The sequence below is a fragment of the Osmerus eperlanus genome, chromosome 25 (assembly GCF_963692335.1).
Source record: "Osmerus eperlanus chromosome 25, fOsmEpe2.1, whole genome shotgun sequence".
NCBI lineage: Eukaryota > Metazoa > Chordata > Actinopteri > Osmeriformes > Osmeridae > Osmerus > Osmerus eperlanus.
The window spans coordinates 5,356,600-5,373,310 of NC_085042.1; the positions used below are offsets into that span (position 1 = coordinate 5,356,600).

Consider the following 16,711-nt stretch of genomic DNA (forward strand, 5'->3'; position numbering starts at 1 on the left):
TACTACCTGTGTTATTCGGCAACAGATTAAGGATACCGTACTAGAGTCGATTCAGAACTAAGTAGCACTAGATGGGGTGTAAACAAACAAACAAACAAACAGTGCAACTAACACCCAGTTATCAAGATATTATTGACAGAGCATTCTCACTGCTGGCAGTGACTCGTGTCAGAAGCGACGAATCCATGTCTTGCTGGGTTTGACGCCAGCCGAGTGAGGAAAGATTGACGTCCATCCTAGCTAACGAGCTATTATTAGCTACACGATAGTGCTAGTGCTAACTAGGGATGGGCGAACGATGCCTTGTGAAGCTTTGGTGGTTTCTTCCGGATTGTGCCGGCCCAAAGAGCCGAACTATCGGCGCATTGAAAATGAACAGCGTCATATAGCAGCCGTTTAAACTGGCTGAATGAGGCGTAGTGGTTGTCTCCGACGGTAGACTACCCTACGTTATTTAATATTTTAATTAAGGCTACATGTGTTCATTTTTATCTGATATTAGTGCTCACACATTAAAATGTTGTGATACATCTGAAGGCCGTTAGAATTATATCATTTTCTCACAGTAAAAGTTAAAGAATATCTTCCGAGGCTCCCTGCACTGGGGCGCGAACTCGGGTAACCAGCCTCGCATTATCAATACGTTGTCGTACAACGCTTTAACCAGCTACACCACCGAAAAAGCAGTTACTTGTTGATGCGGGTGGGCGGACTTTATACGATACGGTTTTTATAGCAATTAAACTAGATTACACAGATTTTTTCTTATTCTTAACATTTGTGATATGTAGGCCTATTGTGAACTGGAGGGACTTTATTTTTACTAATTATTATTACTGTTGACAATGTTGACGAATCATCAACATTTGTTTTCTGGGCACTGTATAGACCTACCTAGTCCTATCATGTTACGTTTCATTTCAATAAAATAACACAACACTCAAGCGCACGGATTTATAATTATTACAATACGGATTTGGCTAAATAATAATGACTGATGGAAGAAACTCGAGCGATGCCTGGTGCTGCTTCTCTGGCAATGTGAGATTTGTCTTTAACAAGAAGCGGTGGCTTCGTTCCTTCTATGGCTCTGGTTCAGAAGATCGGCAAAACTTCGAACCAGTTTGTGACGTTTGAAGCATTGAACGTCATCTGTCACGTGGTTTCGTAATTTGATACAAGCTCCAAAACACTTTTTCGAAACTGTGCGTATTGGTTTTGCGACACAAGCATCGATGCGTCAGTCCCATCCCTAGTGCTAACGTCTCGACAGTTATTTGGTGTAGGTCGGAACGTTAGCTTGGCTAGCTAACTAATAATGTATGGCTAGCTAGATATGCGTAGCTATGTATACATGATGACCTTGCGTGGGTGTAACGTTAGCAAAATGAAGTGTTCACGATTTCTGATACATTTATAATGAGTCTTCACTTGGACAAACATCTCGACGACCCTGGAGATCCGATCATTGAATCGAACCTGGCTGGACCTGTCAAGTAGCCTACCCGACTTGCCACTACTTGACAAGCCCCTCACTAACCTCGTACTGGAAAGCTTACTAGCTAGCTGAGCTAGCTAGCTGTCTAGATAAATCGGCCAAGTAAGTGACGCTAGCTAACTTCAACAAGTTAGGCTATGATAATACATAGTTTTGTTATGGCAGCTAACGAGCAGAAGTTAACAGAATTACTCGCTTTAGCAAAACTATCACGTTGTTTGCTAGCAATTTGTTTGCTAAGTGTTCTGTGTGTTGGCTAGCAAGTACAGGGTTCTGACATTTAACGTGAGTTCTAGTAGATAAGTAGTTATTGATGGATGACTGTATGACTTAGGTAACCAATTTAGCTAACGTTGTTTGCTTCTGTTATGTGGACCAAATTGTTTGTCATTATGCAACAATGTTTTCCATATAGATTTTGTGATTTGGCACCAACATTTGCTAGGGTAACACCATAGTAGCTAACTTGTCTAACCAGCTAGTGCTGCTAGATAGATTGTGCAGCCTGGGGCAGGGGCCAGATACTATAGCTATCAGTAACGTTAGCACCGATCTGCAGTTATGGGGACTAGCTAGCTAGCCAACATTCAGCAATGCAATATTAGTTAAACAGCTGCCTGGGTCAGGGTATATAACAATGCGTCAGCAGCTATGCAACTAGTGTCAACTAGCTTGCACTAAGTCAGTGCTTAAAGAACATTGCTCAATTTCGATATGTCAACAAGTTCGAAGTTGCACTAACTCAGGGCTATGGGTTTTAGTGAGCTAATTGAATAGCAGGCAATGTTAGTGCTAGTAACGTTAATCTAGAAAAATTGATAAACGTAGACGGTATTCTGAGTTTGGCACCGAACTGCCGCAGACAGACCCTTATTAAAAGATGTAATATAAAGTTAGATGGACGGCATGGTAGGGGAAACTAAATACGGATGAATAGTTGTGGGAGGCCTGCCATGTAGAGATAGCAATTGTTGATATTGCATGCTTTGCCTGGCCTACGATGTTGTCACACCCTGTGCGTCCTGTTAGGATTCAGCCATTTGAGCATCAGAAAGTTGGACATTTCAGTGTAGCTATAGTCACAAATCTCCCTCCGGCCACCCTCATTTGTCAGTGTTTGTCTTGTAGGACTGTCCTATCATGAGCTGCACATCTTAGGCCCACAGGCTGTGTCAGGAGGTGTGTGTGTGTGTGTGTGTGTGTGTGTGTGTGTGTGTGTGTGTGTGTGTGTGTGTGTGTGTGTGTGTGTGTGTGTGTGTGTGTGTGTGTGTGTGTGGTGTTACATACACCATCGCCACTTGTAGGGCTATCATTTGCTTTATTGATACCATAGAAAACGAATGATTGCAGCACACTGACTACTTATATTCCACAGGATTTCCTTAACCTCTTCATCATAACATGTTGCCTGATTTGTCTAGCCCATTAGGCAACAAGACTTTCATCTGAAGATAATTGTGTAATTTAAAATGTCAACATTTGATCTCTGTTCTCATCAACTAAAGGGGCTCATTTATACATGGCCTGTGTCCCTGCAATGGACTTGGAGCCCCCCACGCACCCCCCCGTGCACCAGAACGGGAACGCCCTCCGAGAGCGGCTGGGCTCCAGGCTGGCTGACGCCGTGCTGAGGGTCCAACTCTACCACAGCAGTCAGGGAGGGGCCGACTCCCCCCCCCTCTGCTTCCCACCTGGGAACTACGTAGCCGAGCAGATCTGCATCGAGGCTGCCAAGGAGTGCCGTGAGTACCAGACTTCCATGGCACAGCTGGGTAGAGGGGCATGAAGGATCTCCGTTTCCACTTTGGGCCATGAACTAAAAGACGTAGTCTCAGCTGTTGATTTCCTATGAATGTTCACAAACGAAAGAGAGGGCGTCGTTCAGTTTGAACGGCGCCTTGAGATTGGATGTTCTGTTCAAGCCCAGCTCGCTGAAAGGTTATGGGATTTTCTGGAAGAAAGTTTGTTGGGGTCGATTGCAATAGCCGACTGTGTTGAGCTCAACAACTTTATTCCAGTCTTTCTACCTGTATTTACTGTTGTCAAGGATAAGCAGAAGTATGTTCACTGGGAGTCTAGTGAGTTCTGCCATAGACACTCTGAATCGTCACAATTGTTCGAGCCGACCATGAGAGGAGATACCAACCTGCACGTTTTTATTTCTGTTGATAAACAAAACATGACATTTTAGTGTTTGCGAGGAGATACTCCACCAATGCGCATATGTGAAAGCTGCTGGAGAATGTTAACTCTCCTGGCTCTGCAGTCATGTTTCCGTGTTTTCGTGGTCATGGTGTAAACTCTTCTATTGGCTGTTATGCATACGCCCAGCTTTGGTTGTTTCTCACAAATATTTAACTGTTGGTGGTTGGGGATAGAATATAGATTGTTGTACTTATTTTGTATTGTTGGACCCCCTATACCTTTTACTTGACCATATAACGCCTGTTAAAATAATACATGGCAACCATATCACATTCAAATCATACATACATGTTAAAAATACAAAATTCAAAGATGTGTTATTACAACGTTGGACCGTTAAAGTGATATTGCAACCACGCACCTCCTGCAATTTCTAATCCAATTAATTAGCCTCTTGTTGCTAACTTTAAGCTACTGCTAATATTGTTGGGCCCTCCTCCTTCCTTAGATGTGTCCCCCCTGTACTGCAGTCTGTTTGGCCTCTTCAGGGAGAGAGACAGCATCTGGTTCCCACCCAATCATGTCTTCCAGCTCGATGAATCATCCAGCGAGGATGTGGTGTTTAGAATTAGGTACGAGTGGTGTTACAAACGTTGTTTACCTGTGTATATGTCTTGTCTATGTATGTATGTAAATATACTGTTGGTATATTTACTGTACACTTTATAAATACTGTGTTAGTATATAGATGTTCCTGAATTTATTAAATGATAACACTTCCATATCTTTGTTCTCTTTCCCCACAACTCAACGCTGTTCTGTGATAGGTACTATTTCCCCGGGTGGTATAGCAGTGGGGCTTCGAGAGCCTATCGGTATGGAGTCACCAAAGGCTCTGAGAGTCCGGTCCTTGATGACTTCATCATGGCGTACCTCTTTGCTCAGGTGAGTCGACACTTGTGTCCGTGTCAAGAAGCCGTGTCGCGTCCCATACGGCCAGTCTAGGGAACATATCACAGCTGGGTCTGTAGCCTGTGGAGAAGCAGCAGTTGGCAGCCACTTTTGTCTGACAACAAAGCATATGACTGTCTGTCTTTTGAAGGAGTCCGAGTTGTCAGCATGAGATTTCCGCTGGAGTCACACACAAGGACTATTTGATATAGTATATTTCTCCTGCTGTTGATGAGGCCCCATTTATTAGGCACCGTGACCATTCACTGTAGGGAGCGAGAGGGATCAGGCAGGGGCATTGGAAGCTTGTTTGACCATCAATATTTTTGTTTGGAATTTTGACAGTTTATGACGTAGGCTTGTCTGCTCGCCCGTATTAGCAGAATTATCTTGGTAGTCAAAATAGGGGACTCTTCTGATGAGATGTTTTATTATATTGAGATTATTTTTCCATTCCTCTATCCTCAACCCTTTGTCCACGTTTAATCGTTTTTTTGTTATGTTATAACACTAAAAATCAGTCCTGCTTGGTATTGGTATAATGTTTTCATATTTGATGTCATTTTTCATAATTGAATCATAATTTATGATAACATTTAATAACATATTCTGGTGAGCCTGAAGGAGCCGTAGCTCCACCCCCTCAAGTTTATTGAATTTAGCAACAACAGCAACAACTAGCTAAATCAATTGCAGATATCAGAACAGACCTACCTGCAGTCTGAGTGTTTTATGTGTCAATTAATTTGTCTTTGCATCGTACCAGCTGACTAACAGAATGCAGGTTATATAAACCGTCTGTGATCTGACGTAGATAGGTTGGGTTTTGCCCCGCCTGATACAAAACCTGAGCTGAAAACGGGTGAATAACTGTTCAACGGTCTAACTCCACATTTCAGTGCGACAAAGTTTTAGAGCTTTGCACATGCTTTCATCAACTCATTTCACCCGTATACAACGTACTGAGAAGCAAATCGTGAAATGTGCTTTACAGTACCTTTTAAAGCTGTCTTATAATGTCTGAACTCTAATTGAAACACAGTACGGGATTATATGGAATTATTCCCTAGACAATGTGGGACCTCCTGATCGGCTTTAGAATGTTTAAAACAGTGGACTTTGTTGCAGAGGTTCGTTATGATCTTGAACAAAAGATCTGGAACCGTTTGTGACCTTGACCGTCAGAACACACTCAGCCGTGCACTCGGTTAGGGCGCAGTCCCAGCTCGTTCATACCTAATCACTAACCCGGCCGTCTGTGTTTGCGCCCGTCCGTCTGGGTCGCAGTGGAGGAGTGACTTTGTGAACGGCTGGGTGAAGATCTCCAACTCCCACGAGAGCCAGGAGGAGAGCCTGGGCATGGCCGTGCTGGACATGATGCAGCTGGCCAAGGAGAAGCACACGTCTCCGCTGGACATCTACAACGCCATGAGGTAAACGGACGACCCGTCACCACGCTCCATCAAAGAGTTTCACCACATCTAAACACTTTCTGTCATCTTACCGATAGAGAGACTTGTTTTACTCCGATATGACCCGTTTGGGTGTGGCAAAATGCTTTTGTGATTGGAATCTAGACTAAGACCACAGTTGCGTTTATATATAGCTGAGGTAAGGCTGAATATCAGACAGCAATCAACACGTTGACGCGACCCTGTGCCTCTCTCTCCCGTGTCAGCTACAAGTCCTTCCTGCCCAAGGACATGCGGGCCCACATCCAGGACTGCAACTTCCTGACGCGCAAGCGGATTCGCTACCGATTCAAGAAGTTCATCCAGCAGTTCAGCCAGTGCCGGGCCACGGCGCGCGACCTGAAGCTCAAGTACCTCATCAGCATGGAGTCCCTGGAGACGGCCTTCTACACGGAGCGCTTCCAGGTCAGGGAGCCTTCGGCGGGACAGGTCACCATCACCGTGGCGGCGGACCACGGGATCCAGTGGAGCCGGGACAAGCACAAGAACGCGGAACAGGCACTGTTTCTATCTGTTTGGTTTTGTCGTGTTGTGTTTTATGTGCCGCGTTCCGTAGCTCATGTTGCGGAAAGTGGTTCGTACCTGGGCAACATATTTTTGTTAGATATTTGGACCAAAGGTTCCCAAGACAATCTTTTTTACATTTACATCCAACCCATACATGTTCAGCTGCCCCGTAAATCAAGCATCGCCTGATTTACAATAGTGTCGTTTTACCGATCCGTTTGTAGAGGGTGGGCCCAGTTTGTAAAAATAAACACTTGTGTAAACACACTATCAGTCTAACTCCATGATGGGTTGTGCGCAGGACTTGCAGACCTACTGTGACTTCCAGGACGTTACCGACATCAGCATCAAACAGGCTAACAAGGAGGGCTCCATGGAGACTCGAGTAGTCTCCATCAACAAGCAGGACGGGAAGACTCTGGTACAGCTAACATCCTCAAACCTGCAATGGCCACACAGATAATGCCTCAAATAGATTCACTTATTTTTTGCATCGCATGTGGAATGTGTAGTTTGGTTCGGCTGGCATAACAGGCATACAGTACTAGTCAAAGCTTTGGACACATTGTCCCCAAATGTGTCCAAACTTTTGACTGGTACTGTACATGTATCCGTGGCTGGTAAGCCAGCTGTCGTTCATGTGTATTCGACGTTGACTCCCTTCTCGTTCTTGTGCCTGTCAGGAGCTCGAGTTTCCCAGTCTGGCCCAGGCTCTGTCCTTCGTGTCGCTCATCGACGGCTACTACCGCCTCACGACGGACGCACACCACTACCTCTGTAAAGAAGTGGCCTCGCCCAAGCTCGTCGAAGCCATCAGCTGTCACTGTCACGGACCCATCTCGTAAGTGACTCCTGCGGTGCGCGGGCATTCCATTTTTGGGGGGGGGGTCTGCCAGCCAACATGGCGACCCCCCCCCCCCCCTTTCTTTCTTGCACCTCGCTGCTTGACTGGTTATCTTGGTGTTTCCCCTTCCCGCTGCTCACGTTGATGTTTCTCCTGTCGTAGAATCGAGTTCGCCATCAATAGGCTGCAGAAGTCTGGAAATAAGCGTGGCCTGTACCTGCTCAGGTGCAGCCCCAAGGACTTCAACAAGTACTTTCTGACCTTCGCCGTGAGGGTACGTAGAAAACCACGCCGCCTCAGCGGATGCCGTTTTCGAAAACAACCGTCGTCCGCTTGGTGAAATAACGTCCAATCAAATGAAAGCGTCCTCTCTCTGTGTGTGTTTGTGTCAGATGTACGACGTCGTGGATTACAAGCACTGTCAGATCACCAGGTCGCCTTGCGGGGAGGTGAACCTGAGCGGCACCAAGAGGAACTTCGGCAGCCTGCAGGAGCTGCTGAGCTGCTACCAGAAGGAGACCGTGCGCTCGGACGGGATCGCCTTCCAGTTCAGCAAGCGCTGCCCGCCCAAATCCAAAGGTGAACGGCCTTCAGCTGTTGGTAGTGTAATAGATACTTACATTTAGTCATTTTAGCAGACGCTCTTATCCAGAGCGACTTACAGTAAGTACAGGGACATCCCCCCCCTCCCCGAGGCAAGTAGGGTGAAGTGCCTTGCCCAAGGACACAACGTCATTTATCACGGCCGGGAATCGAACCGGCAACCTTCTGATTAATAGCCCGATTCCCTAACCACTCAGCCATTTGACCCCCAGATGCCCCCCCAGATACTTGTAGGACGAACTGTTCGATCTAGACTCCTAAGGAAGAGACTCTGGCCTGGTCGTAATGGTTAAGTCATCCTGTTCTATGTCATCTTCCTCACACAGAATTGTCCAGTTTACTTGTATGCAGGAGCAACAAGGCCTCTGAAGTGTCTCTCTCTCCCTTGCTGTCGCGACACCACATTAGCCAAATGGTGTTCCACAAGATCAAGAAAGAGGACCTCGAGTTTGTAAGCAGCATGATTTATTTAATGCCACGGAATATCTTCCTTTTGCTCAGCGCATGTGCATGTTCCAACATTCTGAATGGAAAGCCTGCAGAGTACGAGGACACAACAATATATCAGAATTTGACCTAGCAACATTTGGATGAGGAAGGAAGTTTTTTGGCACATGCTTCAAAGTGCAATATTTTTGAAATACTTAGAACTTTAAAAAACGTGTGTGTTTTTGCCAATACAACTCTAGCAACCAAAAAGTAGATAGCAATTTTTTTTTGTTGTGTGTGTGTGTGTCTGTAACCAAAAATATTGAACATGGACTGTCCTGTGTTCCAGAATGACAGTTTAGGTCAAGGTACGTTTACAAAGATCATCAAAGGAGTCCGTAAGGAGCTTGGGGACTACGGGGAGATGCACCAAACGGAGGTCATCATGAAAGTTCTAGAACAAGCGCAGAGGAGCTACTCAGAGGTCAGTAAGGACAGGGTTTCAAACTGGGGTGGTTCTTCTTCTGTTCATCTGGCCCTCGGGAACCCGGACGGTTTGCTTGGCAGATAACGACGCCCATGTCGTAATGACGGACTATGTCCTCTCTCTCTCTCTCTCTCTCTCTCTCTCTCTCTCTCTCTCTCTCTCTCTCTCTCTCTCTCTCTCTCTCTCTCTCTCTCTCTCTCTCTCTCTCTCTCTCTCTCTCTCTCTCTCTCTCTCTCTCTCTCTCTCTGTCTCTCTCTCTGTCTCCTCCTGCAGTCTTTCTTCGAAGCTGCCAGCATGATGAGCCAGCTGTCACACAAACACCTGGTTCTAAACTACGGAATGTGTGTGTGCGGGGAGGAGAGTGAGTGCTCTGCGCGCACACACACACACACACTGTTATTGTGGTGTGATTTATTTTGATTCACACGGAGGTGCCCTTATCTCTAGGTGGGGGAAAACAAACAGCTGCTCCTGATCTTACCCTTTTTATAAATGTGGGTAAATCCTTTCAGATCTCATGGTGCAGGAGTTTGTGAAGTTTGGCTCTTTGGACACGTACCTGAAGAAGAACAAGAACTCTGTCAATATCCGGTGGAAACTTGAAGTGGCCAAACAGCTGGCCTGGGCCATGAACTTCCTGGTAAGAAGCAGACATAACAAACCGTGTTTCAAAGCACCAGATGGGCTTGAAAAAAAAACATGTTAAATCAAATCAAATTTATTTGTATAGCCCTTTTTACACGCAAGCATGTCACAGAGGGCTTCACATATGCCCATAGAACTGCCCCTCAACCAACCTAAACCCTCAAGGAAGACAAGGAAAAACTCCCAAAAAACTCTCAACAGGAGAAAAAAAAAATGGAAGAAACCTTGGGAGGAGCAATTCAGAGAGGGATCCCCTCCTCCAGAGACGGTTGGTGGGAGAGAGGAGCAGAACACAGGCTAAACATAGTCATACAGTGTCGATGGGTTTTTAAAACACCAAAATACATTATTCAACTTTATAGATGTAGGACAGGACCGGGAGACTCGCGACCAGGTCCAGCGTTGGCTGACCGACGACCAGGCAGGTGCTGACAACTCAAACCCCCCACACCACAAGGGATGTGTGTGGGGGGGGACAGAGAGAGGAGAGCAGGGATTAGAGAATGCCAGGAGCAGCTAACAGTTACAGTCATAATAGAATGAGATCCCCACCGGTCAAGTGTGGACTGGTGCAGCAATTTAACAGAGCAAAAAAGGGGAATTTGATGCAACCCCACACACCAAGACAGCGACAGCCCCCCTCATTTGGAACATGAAATCTGTTCCAGGGGAAGAGAACTCTAAAATAAGTTATACTTAAAGAATAAGGATGGAAACAACCCGTCCCCCGTTGCCTCCAACTAGTAACATACTTACCTTTAACAGTCGTAGAATTGACTAAACAATAAAGTTTTTAACCTAATTTTAAACGTCGAAACAGTATCAGACTCCCTAATTGAGACGGGTAGTTTATTCCAGAGAAGAGGCGCTCTATATGAGAACGCCCTACCTCCAGCTGTTTTTTTCTTAATTTTGGGAACCACCAGATAGCCGGCATCTTGAGATCTAAGTGTCCTTGCGGGGCAATAGGGTGCAAGGAGACCGGAGAGGTACAGTGGTGCCAATCCATGCTCCATGTTAACTAGACTGCGGATATGTTGGTGGCGATGGATCAAAGCACCGTTCAGAGTCTGGTAGACTTGGCTGTCCCGGGGCTTATCAGGACGTCAAGGCGTCCCCTCGTTCACTGTCTGGTTCCTCTCGCCCTGCAGGAGGAGAAGAACATCGCCCATGGGAACGTCTGCCTTAAGAACGTCCTCCTTGTCCGGGAGGAGGACCACAAAACGGGGAATCCTCCTTTCATCAAACTCAGTGACCCGGGCATCAGCATCACCGTCCTGCCTAAAGAGAGTGAGTCGTCGTTCCCCCCCCCCCCCCTCCCCCTCAACTTCTCACTCGTACCTATATCCCTCGGGGATAAATGAAGTTCTATCTATGCTATCCAACCCTCTATTCATTCATCAGTTCTCCTATCAGTCCGTCCATGGTGTGTTACTTCCAGTGTGCCACAAGGGGGTGACAGTTATTCAAACTCCCAGCGGGGAAGCTCCAACACATCCCGTTCGCGGCACGACCACAACACCCCCGATCGTCGCGTCTCCCTTGTTGCTGTCCGCGGGACAGACCACAGATTCTTGCGGCGGTGACATGTCTTCCTGTCTTCCAGTCCTGACGGAGAGGATCCCCTGGGTGGCGCCAGAGTGCATCGAGGACCCCGGCTGCCTGAGCCTGGCGGCAGACAAGTGGAGCTACGGGACGACGCTGTGGGAGATCTGCAGCGGGGGAGAGAAGCCCCTGGGCACCCTGGACAACCCCAAGGTGAGGAGGAGAACACTGCGGGGGGAGCAGCTCGGTGGTTAGAGCATTTGACCGCAGGACAGGAGGTTGCAGGTTCAAATCCCGCGCCCCGTACCGTCTGTCCGTTCACCCTCGGTAACTCTTTTATTCTCCCCCGGGTGCAGAAGAAGCTGTTTTACGGGGACCGCCACCAGCTACCCGCGCCGAAGTGGACGGAGCTTGCCAACCTGATCACCAGCTGCATGGACTACGAGCCGTCCTTCAGGCCCACCTTCAGAGCCATCATCCGCGACCTCAACAGCCTGTTCACCCCGGGTCAGTACCTTGCTAGCGGGGAGTTGTGTTACCGGGGGGCTGCCTGATGCTGACACCGGATCTGTAGCGCTTGTGTACGGTTTGGTGTCTGTGCTTTTTCTGGAGCCGGACCAGGACCCTCGCGGTCGGAAAGGGAGCTAACAGAAAGAAATTTGGCAGATCTGTGTTTTGAAATGTGATATGTACGTCAACACAGTTATGTAGATAAGAACTGCAGAGAAGAATCTGGTGACTCTAATAATAGACTTTATAAACAATGTGACATATTTGAAAAGGGGGGGGGGGGTCTTCAAACAGGTGTGTGCGTGCGTATATGGTATGCAAGTATATGTATAAAAAAAAAACTATTGGTATCATGTTTACTATTCCTTCAAAACATGATATTTGACCGGTCGCTCTCTCCCTCCATCCCCAGACTATGAGCTGATCGTGGAGAGTGACATCCTGCCCAACAGAACCGGAGGGTCCACCTTGCTGTCCGGGGCCTTTGAGAACGGAGAGCCGGCCCAGTTTGAGGAGAGACATCTCATCTTCCTCCAGCTGCTGGGCAAGGTGAGGGCGTCCCCCCCCCCCTTTCATCACCGTCATTAACCATACATAGCCCTTACGAGGTCTTTAACTTGACTCAGTCTCCGTAGCTCCTGTCTTAGTGGGTCTTTTCACAACGCCACGTTGGCATCATAAAATTTGTATATTATCTCTTATTATTATTATTATTATTACACATTATCCCAGTCACATACTGATGTGACTTCTTGTTATTTAGATAGATCTTGAGTTAACTCATCCCCCCTCCTTGCTCTATAACGGTGTTTGGCTTCTTCTTCAAGGGCAACTTCGGCAGTGTGGAGATGTGCCGGTATGACCCGCTGCAGGACAACACGGGGGACGTGGTGGCCGTGAAGAAGCTCCAGCACAGCTCCGCCGAGCACATGAGGGACTTTGAGCGGGAGATCGAGATCCTCAAGTCCCTCCAGCACGAGAACATTGTCAAGTACAAGGGCGTGTGCTACAGCGCAGGTACGTCAGGCCGGACACTGATTGGTTTAGAGCAGGGGTCCGCAGGTACGTCAGGCCGCCGATTGGTTTCGAGCAGGGGTCCCCCAAAAAAATTCTGCGAGGGCCATAAAATGTTTCCTTTTTTTAATGTGGGGCCGGGTTGGTCTGTAACAGAAAATTGCATGGGCCGGAGTGACTATTAGTAGTATTGTGGAGCTTATATTATAATTTTAAATGTATTTATTATGCTAGATTAGTTTATTATTTTGTTATGCACCGTACATCCGTACATATCAAGGGATATATAGCCTATTAAAAAGCATTATTACCATCGTAATGACCTTTTTTTATATTCATTGCTATTGAAATCAAAACATTTACATACTTATGCATATTAATCAGTGTGAACTGATATAGATGTGTCTCTGGCATTGTTCAGAGGGCCGGTCCAAATGCGTGGACGGGCCGTATTCGGCCGTGGTTTGGGGACCCCTGGTTTAGAGGAACACTAGGTGGGAGGGGTAGCGGCGTGTAATTGCATCACCCATCCCTGTCTGGATTCCCGTGTGAGGTCACATGATCACGTGAGCGGAGGAGACGGGTGACCGTTCAAGGGTTCCGTGACTGTGGAACCGCGATTCTCCTTGACTCGGTTCCCTGACACTCTAGACCGTTTCTCAACTCCGACCTCTGAAATACCGCAGAGCTATGCACATCTGACCCTTGACCTTCTGCTGCACTACTTGTACACCGCTTTGGTTACAAGAGTCTTGAGGAATGAAGAAAATGGGAAATGTAATGCTTCTTGTTGTCGGATGTGTCCTGCAGGCAGGAGGAACCTGCGACTCATCATGGAGTACCTGCCCTTCGGAAGCCTCCGCGATTACCTCATCAAGAACAAGGAGAGGATCGACCAAAAGAAACTAGTGCACTACACCTCCCAGATATGCAAGGTACCCCTTCCAAATCTTTATCTCAAATAGCACTTCTCAAGTTTTCCAGTTCATTTCATAGGGAGTTTTTGTCCATTAAGTCTGTTATTGTCTTTGGTCTGCATTTGATGAAAGGCTTGGTTTTCTTGTCATTTAAACCACTTCATTTGGGAGTGTTATCTCTTGTACATCACTGGTCTTCAGGGCCAGTAGCAGGGCAAGATCAATCAGACACGTTTTTTGAAAGCAACAGAACAGTCGCGTTCATTTCCGTAATACATTTGGTGTTTCCTGAAAGTCAAGTTATGCTCTTGATGAGCGAACATGTTTCCTTGTCATTTTGTGTGTGTGTGTGTGGGTGTAGGGCATGGAGTATCTTGCCAACAAGAGATACATCCACAGAGATCTGGCAACACGGAACATCTTGGTGGAGAGTGAACTGAGGGTGAAGATTGGAGACTTTGGCCTCACCAAAGTCTTGCCACAGGACAAGGAGTATTACATGGTCAAGGAACCTGGAGAGAGCCCCATATTCTGGTTTGACTCGTTTGAATAATTATCGCTTTTTTTTTGTGGCCACAGTCTAAAGCACTGACGGGATTGTTTTCAGGGGTGTTCTGCTGTAGTAAGCTGTCAGAGGCAGTATGTGGGGAGGCTGGGGGGAGGCGGTGTGAGAGATGAGCTTTCCTGGGGTTCGTTTCACTGAGGAATGTTTGTGGGCCTGTGTGTGTGCAGGTACGCCCCAGAGTCCCTGACGGAGAGCAAGTTCTCCGTGGCGTCAGATGTCTGGAGCTTCGGAGTCGTCCTGTATGAACTGTTCACCCACAGCGACAAGAACCTCAGCCCACCTGCGGTGAGTATTTATCTATCCCCCTTTCTATCTCTCTCCTCTCTCCATTGTACAAAACAGGCTCAGTACAACAGGACAGTATGTTCAAGATCAAACGTATTTTTGCCTTTTATGCTTACTTTTTCTGTTAAATAACATACCGTGAAACAGATCAAACAGATGGTATCAGCAGAGTCAACATTCCAGAAATGAATACTTATTCAGGTTTTTTGTATAGTTTTTATTATGTGACTTTTTATCTTACCTCTACCCCCTGGGTAAGGCCAGAGTGTCCGACATATAAAGTCATGTACATCACTTTTATCAACGCTCCTGACACAATGAAACCTCTCTCTACCTGACATCCCTCCCCTGTCCTGATCCTCCCCTCTCCCGTCTACGCAGATGTTCATGGGCATGATGGGGAATGACAAGCAGGGACAGCTGATAGTCTACCATCTCATAGAGCTCCTCAAGTCAGGCAGCCGGCTGCCTCAACCTCTTCAGTGTCCACCAGAGGTGAGGGGTGGGGCCCTGTCATGATAAATGACTCAAAAACAAACTGCGTTTTTATCATACTCTGTTTGTGCCTTAATGGCCAAAGCAGTTACCTTATTTTCCGGACTATAAGTCGCTCCCGAGTATAAGTCGCATCAGTCAAAAAATGCGTTGTGAAGAGGAAATAAACATATAACTCGCACTGGACTATAAATCGCATTTATTTCGAAATGTATTTAACTAAATCCAAGACCAAAAACAGACATTTAATCTGGAAAGGCAAGTTATTCAACTACACAATAGCACACAGAACAACAGGCTGAATAGGTGTCCGGTATGTTAACGTAACACATTAACAGTTATTCAGCTACACAATAGCTTAAAAAGCATACCTGGGAGGCTGAATAGGCTAAATTAACATAACAAGCTAGCTAGTCCAACAAGCAAGTTATCGGTAAACTAGTTAACCAAGCTCCCGATCTCATTCCACATCACTGAATCCATTGAACTTGTTTATCAAACATTTAAAAACATGTTGTTATATATATTTTGATATATAAGTTGCACCTGACTAAGTCGCAGGACCAGCCAAACTATGAAAAAAAAGTGTGAAAATACGGTACCTGAAAAACAGGTCAAACTCTGTCTCTTACCACCTCTCTCCTCACCCCCAACCCCCCCTCTATCTCTCCTGCTCTCTCTCAGATCCATGAGATGATGCAGGAATGCTGGGACAACGACCCATGTTCACGGCCGTCTTTCAAGGAGCTGGCCCTGCGCGTCGACCTGTACTGGGACAGCAAGGATATTTAGAGAAACACCCCAAGTGCCCCCCCCCCCCCCCCCACCTCACGAAGAGGCTTCTGTGTTCACTCGGCTGCCAAGCGGGTGTGCTGGTGGAGACAAAGGGATAACACTACCGTTTGTGCCATTGCGTGGCAAGAGATTCAACTGAGAAATCGAATCTTCTATCTACAGACCTGTATCAAGCAAGGTCTCATTGCTTTACAGTTGTGGTCCCAAAACAGCTGGAGCTGAAATTTGACTAATCAGAGCAAAGTTTACCGTAATATTTAGGATGCTGTGGAATAATATTGAACCCTTTTGAACATAATGTTAGTGATTTCCTAGTAATGCGAGAAAATGCTATCTCTTATATTTCAAATCAAAGTTTGAAATGTTTTACTCTATTTTAAAGCATTATGGCACTTTTTGCTCTGGCATGACAAATTCTGCTCTAGAAAATTCTGGCCCTGTGTGTGTGTGTGTGTGTGTGTGTGTGTGTGTGTGTGTGTGTGTGTGTGTGTGTGTGTGTGTGTGTGTGTGTGTGTGTGTGTGTGTGTGTGTGTGTGTGTGTGTGTGTGTGTGTGTGTGTGTGTGTGTGTGTGTGTGTGTGTGTGTGTGTGTGTGTGCGCGTGCGCGTGTGCGTGAGTATCTGAGTGTGTGTGTGTGGGTGTTTAGTTTGTGTTGTCCCCCTTGTTGACTGAGCTAGCGGGGCTAGCTTTCACCAACTTTTTCTCCCCCTATCAGAAGAATGAAAGAAGGATGGACTGATTAAGCTGAAAGATGGATTTTGGTTTTTACGTGTTTTTTTTGGTATGTAAATACATATTTGTGTACATATTTTAAGATTTTATACGTTTTTTTTTTTTTAAATAAACATTTAAGTCTATATTTGAATTGCACTCAGTGTAAATGAAGTACATACACAGATGATTAAGAATACCTTATTGTTTTGTTTGTTTTTTTGCATTGTGAAAGAAATGGCGGGACAATTATAAACAAATGTCTATGAATGCTGTGTGAGGGCCTGTCTTTAC

The 16,711-nt window shown here is 46.3% G+C and overlaps 2 protein-coding genes across 2 annotated transcripts in view; one reads left to right on the plus strand and one right to left on the minus strand.

The window, feature by feature from the left end:
• Positions 1 to 16,711, minus strand: part of gldc (glycine dehydrogenase (decarboxylating)) — a 133,824-nt gene that overhangs the window by 97,965 nt on the left and 19,148 nt on the right. The gene's annotated exons all lie outside the window — the stretch shown is intronic.
• On the plus strand, positions 1,259 to 16,687 carry jak2b (Janus kinase 2b). Its single transcript, XM_062451355.1, has 24 exons — positions 1,259 to 1,600; positions 3,004 to 3,240; positions 4,152 to 4,275; positions 4,471 to 4,588; positions 5,882 to 6,027; positions 6,273 to 6,567; positions 6,878 to 6,994; positions 7,257 to 7,414; positions 7,580 to 7,691; positions 7,810 to 7,996; positions 8,347 to 8,471; positions 8,799 to 8,933; positions 9,210 to 9,297; positions 9,449 to 9,576; positions 10,733 to 10,871; positions 11,188 to 11,339; positions 11,483 to 11,633; positions 12,049 to 12,185; positions 12,464 to 12,653; positions 13,461 to 13,585; positions 13,929 to 14,101; positions 14,300 to 14,417; positions 14,799 to 14,912; positions 15,597 to 16,687. The coding sequence occupies exons 2-24, from the start codon at positions 3,018 to 3,020 to the stop codon at positions 15,702 to 15,704; spliced, it is 3,363 nt and encodes a 1,120-aa protein (XP_062307339.1). The 5' UTR covers positions 1,259 to 1,600; positions 3,004 to 3,017; the 3' UTR covers positions 15,705 to 16,687.